We start from the raw sequence: 12019 nt of genomic DNA, 5'->3' as shown, positions 1-12019 counted from the left end.
TTGAGAAAAATACATGCCCAAAAATCCTGGGGTTGTGGGCCAGATATTCAAGGAGAGTTCCCCTTCCTTTTGGGAGAGTGAACCCATGTTAAGTAGCTAAGATGGCGAAGTAGCTCATACTAAGGTCTACAGTCAACTGGTTTTTTTTCTTTTAATGTGACTTACTGGTTTAAACCCTTTTTAAACCAGAGATAGCATGTGACAGTCTTGGTATGCCTGGAATGCACAACCTGACTCTCTTGTTCTATCCTCAAACCCCCATAGATTTAACCTTAAACTATCTACCATGGACCTCACCCCATTCTAAGAGGTCTGTAAAGGGGCGTGCATAAGTGCACCAGCATGCCTACCGTCCATGTCCTATTGTCCCCATTTATTTGTACCCTGTTTCCCCAAAAATAAGTCACCCCTGAAAGTAAGACATAGGAGAGGTTTCATAGAATTGCCTAATATAAGACATGGGAGACTTTTTTTTCACAGCATTCCCGAACAGAACATATATAACATATGTTTGAAGAAAGTATAATTGTTTTACATGGAAATAATGGTACGGTAGTAGTAAGAAATTCTTGATAGGATTCAGTTTGTCTGGCTATGCTGGTTTGTGATGACAACTACTGTACAGTATATAATCAATGTTCTTTTTTTGTTGTTCAGCAATAAATGTGAATTCTTCTTCACTGAAAAAAAAATAAGACATCTCCTGAAAATAAGGCGTAGCACATCTTTGGGAGCAAAAATTAATATAAGACGCTGTCTTATTTTCGGGGAAACAGGGTACTCATTTTCTGTGTTCATGTCCATGTATATACTTATATCTGTTATCTCGTATATGTTTGACAAACTAACTAACTAACTGAATAAAATATCTAAGAATAGTCCTCGCAAGGCTAAATATACTACACTCAACCAGCATTTCTGCTAGGACTAAGGACTTGTTTACTTACTTACTTACTCACTTACTTACTCACTTACTTACTTACTTACTTATTTTTTATGCCGTCCACTTCCGAAGGACTCTGGGTGGCTTACAACAATAAAAATAATATTTAAAAAGTTTTAAATTCCATTATTAGAATCATACCATGTCATACAATCTCACTATGGCCAGAAATAAAGTGGCATCAATTGCTCACAGTCTCCAGGCCTGCCAGCAAAGCCAGGTTTTCAAGGCTTTTCGGAAAGCCAGTAGGGTGGGAGCAGTATGGATCTTGGTGGGTGGATGGTTCCAGAGAGCCGGTGCCACCACAGAGAAGGCCCTTCCCCACGGCCCTACCAGCCAACATTGCTTAGTCGACGGGACCCAAAGAAAGCCAACCCTTTGGGCTCTAATTGGTCACCGGGAGCTAAGGATTAAGACTAATCCTTTCTTTCTGTTTACTGTGCTTTGCTTAAACCAACATTTGCATTTGTATCCCAGGAGCAAGGTGGGTGTGGACAATGATGTATTAAAACAGCACTTCCTTGATAGTAAAACAATCTTAACAATTTTACATGGATGGGGTTTGAAGTAGACCCGGAGACCAAGATTCAAATAACTCGGTACTTTTATTTTCAGCTCAGAGAAAGTGACTATTCAGCAAGGCAAGTGACTTCAGCGAGTACCGGCTGGCTCTGCTAGGAAAAGCCGCTTCTTTTATACATTTGCGGCTCCCGCCAAAGCAAGAGCCAGCCGCGTCTGAGCCAATCAGGAGCGACTTCCTGCTTTGGCTCAGACAGCGCTTGACGACGGAAACAACTATTTACAGTGAATACAAAGTAGCCATTACGGATACAACACCCCTCCCCTCATAGTTGGTCACATCCATCAGGAAAGCCATGTGACATAATCATCCAATCGCTGGGGCCTCCGCGCAGTTCGCTCCGACCTGCGCAGTTCAGTTTCGTTGTCGACGCCGCCGGAGGAGGGTGGCTCGTTGCTGTGATCTCCGCGCGGCGGACTTGGCCTGGTGGGCCCAACGAAGAATTCGGAGGAGGAGGAAGGCTCGGCGTCGCTGGATGGCTCCCCTAGGCCCGATAAGTCTATTTGCGTGTTTCTTAATTCGGGCAATGTTTCAAAGTCTGTTGAAGGGGGAGAGTCCATGTCAGTGGGTTGTTGCAATTGGCTTTCTGTTCGCTTCCGAATGTGGTCTATGTGTCGTTTCCACAAACGACCATCCTCTAGTTTTACAATATAAGTTTTTGGTGCATTTTGTTTAACAACAATACCCTTCATCCAATTTACATTTCCATCAAAACTTTTCACATATACAGTTTGTCCCAAATACATTTCCCTTTCGGGTCTTATACACATTTGGTTATTGTTAATACAGAACCTTGGATTCAACCTATCTAGTGGTGACCTTAATTTCCTCCCCATCAACAATTCTGCAGGGCTTACATGTGTGTGCGAGTTAGGGGTGATGTGCTGGGTGAGTAAGAATTGGTCTAAGTTTTGCTGCACATCCCCAGGGCCTGACCTGCGCAATGCCTCCTTTGCCACGCGAACGTAGCGTTCTGCCAATCCATTAGCCCAGGGCGAGTAAGGGGAGATGAGGGCATGTCTAACTCCTAAACCATCTAGGAACAATTCGAATTGCCTGGCTGTTAGCTGTGGCCCATTGTCAGACACCAGGATATCTGGGCACCCATGTGAGGCAAAAAGTCTACTCAAAACCTTGATGGTGGCACTTGTGGTTATGTTACTCATTGCTATTATCTCCACCCACTTGGAGAATGCATCCACCACTATTAGGAAATACTGGGACCCCACTGGACCCGCGAAATCGATATGGATCCTGGACCAAGGGCCAGCAGGCTGCTCCCACTCAGCCGGGGTTGTCTTGGGGGGATTAGGCCGTGACTCTTGGCATGGTTCACATTTTGAAACCCAGTTTTCAATTTCAGCATCCAGACCTGGCCACCATAGATGTCCCCTTGCTAGGCTCTTCATCCTGACAATCCCAGGATGGCCTACATGTAACATTTTGAGAACCTTTCCCCTTAGGCTTCTGGGGATGACCACCCTGTCTCCCCACAACAGACAACCCTTTACATAAGATAACTCAAGTCTCTTAGCTTTGAAGTCATGCAATTCAGGTTTCACAATATCATTTTGCCATCCCTTAAGTACACAGTTTATCACTTGTTTAAGGATTTGATCTTGCTGCGTGTGTGCAGCTACCTCTTTGGCCGTGGTTAGTGGGTTGTCCTCGAGCTCTATTAATAACACATCTGCAGAAGGAACAGGATCTTCCACTAAGTCTGTTATGGGGCACCTGCTGAGGCCATCTGCGTGATTAATTTCCTTCCCCCCCTTGTGGGTGAGCTCATACTGGTATCCAGAGAGGAAAAGGGCCCATCTGATCAGTCTAGGAGACATAAAAGGCGGAGTGGGCTTGTTGGGGGCTAGCAGACCCAGTAAAGGTTTGTGGTCTGTTACCAATTCAAAGTTCCTACCAAAAATGTAGTTGTGGAATTTCTTTACCCCTGCCACTAATGCTAGAGCCTCCTTGTCCAACTGACTATAATTCCTTTCTGTGCTGTTCATGGTTCTTGAAAAAAATGCTATTGGGGCTTCTGATTTATTGGGTAGAACGTGAGCTAGGACTGCTCCTATGCCGTATGGCGAGGCGTCGCACGTGAGCCTGATGGGTAGTGACGCACTATATTGGACTACTACGCTTTTTGAGGTTAACAGATTCTTTATTTGGAAAAAGGCTTCACGTTCAGTTTCCCCCCAGGTCCATCGGGCTTCTTTCTGGAGTAGGCGATGTAGAGGCTCTGCTACTGTTGCCTTCTGCTTTAAAAAAATGGAATAAAAATTAAGGAGGCCTAAAAATGCCTGCAGCTCATTCTTATCTCGTGGTTCTGGGGCTTCCCTAATGGCTCTCAACTTCTCTGTTGTGGGGTGGATACCTTCTTTGTCTATTTTGTATCCTAGAAATTCTATACTGTTGGTTCCCCAAACACATTTGTCAGGCTTGATTCTTAAGCCCTTGTCCTGTAGTCTTTTAAGTACTTCCCTTATTCTTTTGTTTACTTGTTCCTGGTTTTCCCCTGCAATTAAGATGTCATCAAAATATGGGATGGCCCCATTTACCCCTGACAATAGGCGTTCCATAATGCTCTGGAAAATTCCTGGGGCTATGCTCACCCCAAACTGTAACCTCGTGCATTTGAATGCTCCCCTATGTGTTACAATCGTTTGTGCGCAAGCTGTTTGGTCATCGACCGGAAGCTGCTGGTAAGCTTGTGCGAGATCGATCTTTGCAAACCTTTTCCCCTCCCCCAGGGAGTGCAGGAGTTGCTGTACTACTGGAATGGGGTAGGGGTGGTGCTGGAGGGCCTTGTTAAGAGTTGATTTGTAATCTGCGCATACTCTTAGGGAACCATCTGGCTTCACCGGTGTGACTATGGGGGTTTCCCATGGTCCTTGTTCCACAGGGACCAAAATACCTTGGCTTATAAGTTTATCCAGTTGTAGGTCTAGTTTGGGGAGGAGTGGAAGGGGAACCCTGCGAGGTTTTAACCTGATTGGAGGGACCTTGGGGTCAATAGAAAACGATATAGGGGGCCCCTTATACGACCCCAAGGTGGGGCTGAACACTTCAGGGAACTCTTGTACAAAGTTAGGCATATTATCACAGTTCACATTACACACACCCGAAATTTCAATCCCCAAAGGTTCCATCCAAGCCAATCCCAAGAGAGAGTGCTTAGCCCCTGTTACAATAAGCATGGGTAGGGTACATTTTACATTCTTGAATACAATAGGTACATTTGCTGTTCCCAGGACCGAGATCACCCCCCCTTGAAAATCTCTGATTACTAGAGAGGTTTGCTTTAAATCAGATTTAGACATGTTAGGCATATACAGTTTAAATTTTTCCCAAGGCATAATGGTATATCTAGACCCCGTATCAAGTTCCATCGAGCATGGTTGGTTATTTAGTAATAGTGAGATAACAATTTTAGCCCCCTTCTGTGTTGTCGTGTTGTTCACGAAAAATTTAGTGTTACCTCTATAGTAGTCGCGGTTAGCGGTTGAGTAGTTCCTTTGACTCGAGTTTTGGAACGGTCTATTTTCTCGCGGTTGGAAGTTCTGGTTTTGAGGTCGTTGGTATCGTGGTGCGGCGAAGGTCTCTTCTGGTGCCGTTGCTCTGCATGCGATGGCGATGTGGCCTCGGCGGTTGCAGCGGCGGCATGTAGCGTCTCGGAAAGGGCATCGATGGCGCTGGTGGTTTCCCCGGCAGCCCGCGCAAGGGGCTGGGTGAGTTGTCCTGTGGTGTCTCGGCTGGTCTTGTACGAGGAAGCAGTTGTCCACGTTGTGAGCTGGTTGGCTGGGGTCATCTGGTTCCACGGCACGGGGAGATGCGGCGTCGATCTTTGCGATGAGTTCTCGCCTCCCGTGTTCTTTTAATTCTCTGGCTGCTGCGTCGGCGGCTTCTGCGGTTTGCGCGAGTTTAATTACGGTTTGTAGAGTCGGCTCTTCTTCGGTGAGGAGTTTGTTTCTCACCGTGGCGCTTTTAATGCCAAAAACTTAGGCATCTGTGAGGCGAGCTTCCGGGTCTTTAAACTTGCATTGAGCAAGTACCGTTCGAAGCCGCGTCGTGAACTGGTTGATTGATTCATTTTCTTTCTGAGCCATCATGGAAAACTGATGCCGATAAACCATGGCTGGTTTGGTCGGTTTAAAATGGCTCGCTAGCTTCTCTTGTAGGACGTCCCACGCTACGGTTCTTGCTGGCTGTGGGTCGGTGAGAGTCTGGGCAATCCCACGGATTTCCGGGCCACAGTAATTCAGGAAAATTGCCCGTCTGCGATCGGCTTCGGCGTCCTGTATCCCTGCTGCCTCGAGGAAGATCTCGAAGGTGGTCATGTATTCATCCCAGGACGTTTTTTCGGGATCGAAGAGTTCCGGAGCCTGGCCGATCTGGATTTTGTTCATGTTGCACGCGGTTTTCTTCCGTCCGTTCGTCGCCAGTGAAGTAGACCCGGAGACCAAGATTCAAATAACTCGGTACTTTTATTTTCAGCTCAGAGAAAGTGACTATTCAGCAAGGCAAGTGACTTCAGCGAGTACCGGCTGGCTCTGCTAGGAAAAGCCGCTTCTTTTATACATTTGCGGCTCCCGCCAAAGCAAGAGCCAGCCGCGTCTGAGCCAATCAGGAGCGACTTCCTGCTTTGGCTCAGACAGCGCTTGACGACGGAAACAACTATTTACAGTGAATACAAAGTAGCCATTACGGATACAACAGGGTTTATCTCAGCGTTAAAACAGTAACAATTCTAATCTATTCATTCATGCTCCAGAGGGAGGACTACTTACCAAGACAATCAATAGATGGACATTAGCATGGGAAATGTACTAAAGTTGTAATACCAACACAGTGCAGCTCCCAAGCCACCTCACATGACTGGAAAAGACCAGTACTCTAATAGCAGTGCACTTACAAAACATGTTTGAGTAGAACAGGATAACTTCCATCACACTGCGTGCATAAGCATACCATTGTGCCTACCGTCCCTGTCCTATTGTCTTCTTTTATCATTATTTACTACTTATGCTATGCTTATACAAACTACAATCCTATACTTGTTCGACAAAATAAATAAATAAATAATAAAAATAAAATAAAGTATATAAATACTGATCATGAAAAGATTCTCTAATAATTGTCACCTATTTCCATACCAAGCAACCGATGGTCCCATGCTAACAATGGTAAGTCAATAAGGAAGTGAACTCTGGAACTGTTCTTATACTTTGAAAGCATCTTGTACACAAAGGAAAGGGCAGGGCAGATACACTTTTATGCCTTTTTCCAATAAAGAACATTTAATTGGACGGTGTAAGCTCTTCAAATATATAGTTGTGTACTTTCACAGGCAAATCTGGTTTCATAGGAGAAACTATACATGCTGAGCATGACACTGATGCTACTTTGTTAGGGTCAACCGAGGGTGAAAATCTTACGTCCGGTAATGCCCACAAGAAGTATTTTATTCATTCATTTGTTTGTTTGTTTTGTTGAGTACGTATTGGTGGTATACAAAGATATAATAATATTTATATACATGATATTAGTAAAAGAGAAACATTAGGAGAGGGGACGGAAGGCACTCTGGTGTACTTATGCACGCCCCTTACTGACCTCTTAGGAGGTCAACAGTGGATAGTCTAAGGGTAAAGTTTTGGGGGTTAGGTGATGATACTACAGAGTCTGGTAGTGAGTTCCATGCATCAACTACTCGGTTACTAAAGTCGTATTTCAGGCAGTCGAGTTTAGAAAGGTTTGCTTTAAGTTTGTATCTGTTGTGTGCTCGAGTGTTTTTGTGATTGAAGCTGAAGTAGCTGTTGACAGGAAGGACATTGTAGCAGATGATTTTATGGGCTATGCTTAGGTCGTGTTTTAGATTACGTAATTTTAAGTTTTCTAAACCTAGGATTGTATGTCTAGTTGCATAGGGTATTCTGTTGCGAGAAGAGCAGTGGAGGGCTCTTCTAGTAACGTATCTCTGGACATTTTCTAGAGTATTTATGTTTGAAATGTGGTGTTTTCTTCCATATTCCCCCCCTTCTACTCTGGCAATGCTTTACAATCTTCTACCAACTGTGTAGTTTGATGCTGCTATGGATTGATAATAAAGTTGGAGAGAAAAATCCCCTCTTCTTCATTTACCAAATCACCTATTCTTCTGCACATTATAAGCTTTTAAAGATATTATAAAGAGCAATGCTACATGATGATCCTGACTTGGCCTAGGCAAAAATTCCCAGGAATGTTGCTAATTCAATGAAGAGCCATGAAGTAGTCATTAGTGGAAGAACTGGAAAACCCACCAAAGATTTAAGGACCATGATGGGACAATGCAACTCAGTGCCAAAGGCTGTAGGAAGAAAAGAGAAAGGAAGACCAGGTTCTACCAGCCAAAAAGTGTTGTTTCAGCTATACAAACACACACACACACATACAGACATCTCTAAATAGAAATGTTAGAAACTTTTTAGTCAACAGAATCCATATGCATACAAGCAGGGGAAAAACTATGCTACAAACTGTTCAGTAGAGGGAAATTGAATTTTTCAAAGAATTTTCCACTTAAACCACAGTAAGTCGTTAAGGGAGAATGGAAAGTAGCGACCAGTGTAAATATAAATCTTTCCAAAAAAATACACCTGCAAAAATGAAAGGAAATGCTATTTGGTATTTTAATGAAAGGGAAAAATCACAAGAGATGCTTTGCATTGAGTCTTGCATCTAAACTCACGAATTCATAAAAGCCTGTGAAAGTGGGATTAGTAAAATTTAGCAGGTCTGGGATACAAATCATATCATTCAAAGGGCTGAATTCTTGTAGGATCTTAAAATCATTTGAGCCAAAGTTTTTATTTTGCATTCAGTTTTTCATACAATCATATATCATCCTTTATTTGCAAAGCGGATATGTGACTCTAGGCATAGTACTATACAGCTTGCCAACTGGGTAAGTGCTGCTAGTTGAGGACTGGATCCAGATATGCCGTTTGGCCTCTAGAAGTGATTGCAATTCATTTCACTGGGTCTCCACCTCACTGTAAAACTAGAACCTAACTCATGCTATCAGCGGAATCTCTCCATGTTTGCTACTTTCAGCTGGCTTTTAAAAGGCTATTTAAATAGCTTTTAAAAATGCTATTTAAAATGAACAGTAAAAGACTGAGTGTTAATATAATAAATACGACATTCTGCACAATCATCGCTGGTTTCCAGCTGGAAAAGAGGTTTATAGTTCACATAGTTCGTTTTTCTTACAAATCTGTGCTTGTCCTTGTCGTCAGAGGAGTTACCATTTCCTATTGGGGAAAAAAAACCAAAAGTCAACATTTTATACTACCGTATATACTCGAGTATAAGCCGACCCGAGTATAAGCCGAGGCACCAATTTTTGCCACAAAAACTGGGAAAACGTATTGACCCGAGTATAAGCCGAGGTTAGAAAATGCAGTGGCTACTGGTAACTTATAAAAATGGAAAACAATAAAATTACATTAATTGAGACATGTTTTAGAATATTTATTTTAAAGAAAACCAGTAAACTAGCTGTGTAAATTTAAAAGAGGGTAAACAAATTAACAATATTAACAATAAATTAAAAAGTAAAAAAAGTAGCTCGATCAGCAACAAAGCTAAAACCTAAGAGTTAAAATCCTTCAAAACTGGATTCCTTCTCATCATTAATTGGATTTACATTATTGTTCTGTTTTTATATATGCTGTGAGCCACCCTGAGTCCTTGGAGAGGGATGGCATACAAATCCAATTAAATAAACAAACAAACAAATAAATAAGTGGATCCAAAGAAGAGCTTCAGCACTAGCTGCTGTGAGGTTATCAGCATAGAAAACCAAATAGATAGATAGATAGATAGATAGATAGATAGATAGAAAGAAAGAAAAAAAAGATAGATAGATAGATAGATATAGATAGAAAGATAGACAGACAGACAGATAGAAAAATAGATAGATAGATAGATAGATAGAAATAGATATAGATAGATAGATAGATAGAAAGAAAAAAAAGATAGATAGAAAGATAGAAAAATAGATAGAAAGATAGAAAAAGAGATAGATAGATAGATAGATAGATAGATAGATAGATAGATAGATAGATAGACAGACAGATATAGATAGAAAGATAGATAGACAGACAGATAGAAAAATAGATAGATAGAAAAATAGATAGATAGAAAGATAGACAGATAGAAAAAGAATTCCTGTCTAGCTCTGCCTCATAACACATTATTAGATCCTATCCAAGCAAGGACAGCAACTACCACAAAATACCATTTTTTAAACAGTTTAAATCCTTTCAAAGGAGGGGGAGGAGAATCTGACAGCAGGGGGCCTTTTTAATCCAACTAAGGGCAATGCAGAGAGAGCAAAGAATAGTTACTGTAAACCTGTTGACAAATACACACAGGGAGTAAAAAAAAAGCCTCTGGGTTTCAGCAAGAGGTAGCTGGCTTTTTTCACGGTGGGGGGGAGAGGGGGCATGCACACACACACACACACACACACACACACACATGACCTCACCGGCTTCCCATTGCTTTCCCCCCCTCTCGGTTGGAGCAAATGGCTGCCTCCTTTGCTTGAGCCAGGGAGAGGGGACAAAAGCTGGTGCCTCCTCGCTCTGGCTCAAGCAATGGCGCCCTCGTGTGGTGACTTTGTCAATGACCCGAGTATAAGCCGAGGTTGTGTTTTTCAGCCCATTTTTTGGGCTGAAAAACTCGGCTTATACTCGAGTATATACAGTATATTCTTTGCATGTTTAGATTTTTTTTCATTTTGCAAGATCCTGCAGCCAGGGTGTGTGTTTGCATGCTCGTTTGATCTAATCAAGCACAATCTATAAAGAAACTCTACCAGCTTTGCAAAATAAGACACAGTTAATTTAAATAGCAAACTATCCTTTAATCAGTCTAAAAATCAATTTCTATAGGGAAAGAAACATTGTGATTCTAAAACTTTTCAACTCAAAACAACTGCGCACAGGTTACTATCCTTGATTTTAAATTATATTCAAATATTTAAATTATATTCAAATATTTAAATTATGTTATAAATTTATAAATTATATTTAAATATTTAGAAACATAGAAGACTGACGGCAGAAAAAGACTTCATGGTCCATCTAGTCTGCCCTTGTACTATTTCCTGTATTTTATCTTAGGATGGATATATGTTTATCTCAGGCATGTTTAAATTCAGTTACTGCGTACTTGCCAACCACGTCTGCTGGAAGTTTGTTCCAAGCATCTACTACTCTTTCAGTAAAACAATATTTTCTCACGTTGCTTCTGATCTTTCCCCCAACTCACGTCAGATTGTGTGCCCTTGTTCTTGTGTTCAATTTCCTATTAAAAACACTTCCCTCCTGAACCTTATTTAATCCATTAACATATTTAAATGTTTTGATCATGTCCCCCCTTTCCCTTCTGTCCTCCACACTATACAGATTGAGTTCATTAAGTCTTTCCTGATATGTTTTATGCTTAAGATCTTCCACCATTTTTGTAGCCTGTCTTTGGACCCGTTCAATTTTATCAATATCTTTTCGTAGGTGAAGTTTCCAGAACTGAACACAGTATTCCAAATGGGGTCTCACAAGTATTCACAGTATTCCAAATGGGGTCTCACCAAATGGGGTCTCACCGGGATCACAATCTCCCTCTTCCTGCTTGTTATACCTCTAGCTATGTAGCCAAACATTCTAACTTGCCTTCCCTACTTGTTGACCGCAGTAAATTATTTAAATTATATTTAAATATAAAGGTGCTATAATTCATTCAAGATTATAGAGAAAGCTGCCAAGTGTATGTGCTTGGGACTGAAATACGACTTTAAAATGTTAAGAGCTGTTACCTGGCCTGGGTCATAAGCAGCATTGATACACGTTTCATCTTCCACAAAGCTGTCAGATTGGTTATCCTTCTGGTAGATGGCCAATGTTTTATCAGATTCCGTACTGGATGCCCTTTGAGAAAGAGAGACAGAATTCTAATGTGTACAACAGTTTGAATGCCAGGTTGTTTTTCAGAGTTGACATTTCCAATATCACGTTGGCACTTGACCAATAGAGCAAGGTAGTACAATATATTTTAAATGCCACCCATCCCAAATTCTTTGCAGAAAAAGTGCAATATAAATACAGTAAATAAATATAGAATTATAGTTCATGCAAATATTGCAAATATGTCAATGTATATATTTTCTTGATTATGCTTTTTAAAATAAATTAATAAAAAATACTTTAACAAAAAAAAATAATAGTTCATAAAATGATATACCAAAATGCCCTACCTGTTAACAACTACTTTACCTTCAACCGCAACAACACACGAGCACGAAATCGATTTAAACTAAATGTCAACCACTCCAAACTTGACTGCAAAAAATACGACTTCAGCAACAGAGTAATCAACGCCTGGAATGCACTACCTGATTCTGTGGTTTCTACTCCTAACCCCAAAATCTTTAACCTTAGACTATCTAC

General features: G+C 41.5%; 1 protein-coding gene across 1 annotated transcript in view; it reads right to left on the bottom strand.

Moving 5' to 3' along the window:
* Positions 1 to 8170: 8170 nt before the first annotated feature.
* LOC139162108 (low-density lipoprotein receptor-related protein 4-like) overlaps positions 8171 to 12019 on the bottom strand; it is a 98743-nt gene continuing 94894 nt past the window's right edge. The window contains exons 27-28 of the mRNA XM_070742144.1: positions 11389 to 11500; positions 8171 to 8818 (exon numbers count right to left, since the gene is read on the bottom strand). Of these exons, the coding sequence (XP_070598245.1) occupies positions 8774 to 8818; positions 11389 to 11500 (157 nt within the window). The 3' untranslated portion in view covers positions 8171 to 8773. The remainder of the gene's footprint in view (positions 8819 to 11388; positions 11501 to 12019) is intronic.

The sequence above is a fragment of the Erythrolamprus reginae genome, chromosome 2 (assembly GCF_031021105.1).
Source record: "Erythrolamprus reginae isolate rEryReg1 chromosome 2, rEryReg1.hap1, whole genome shotgun sequence".
In the NCBI taxonomy this organism is placed as follows: domain Eukaryota; kingdom Metazoa; phylum Chordata; class Lepidosauria; order Squamata; family Dipsadidae; genus Erythrolamprus; species Erythrolamprus reginae.
Note: the sequence above shows the minus strand (reverse complement) of the source record. Positions and strands in the feature narration are given on the sequence as shown.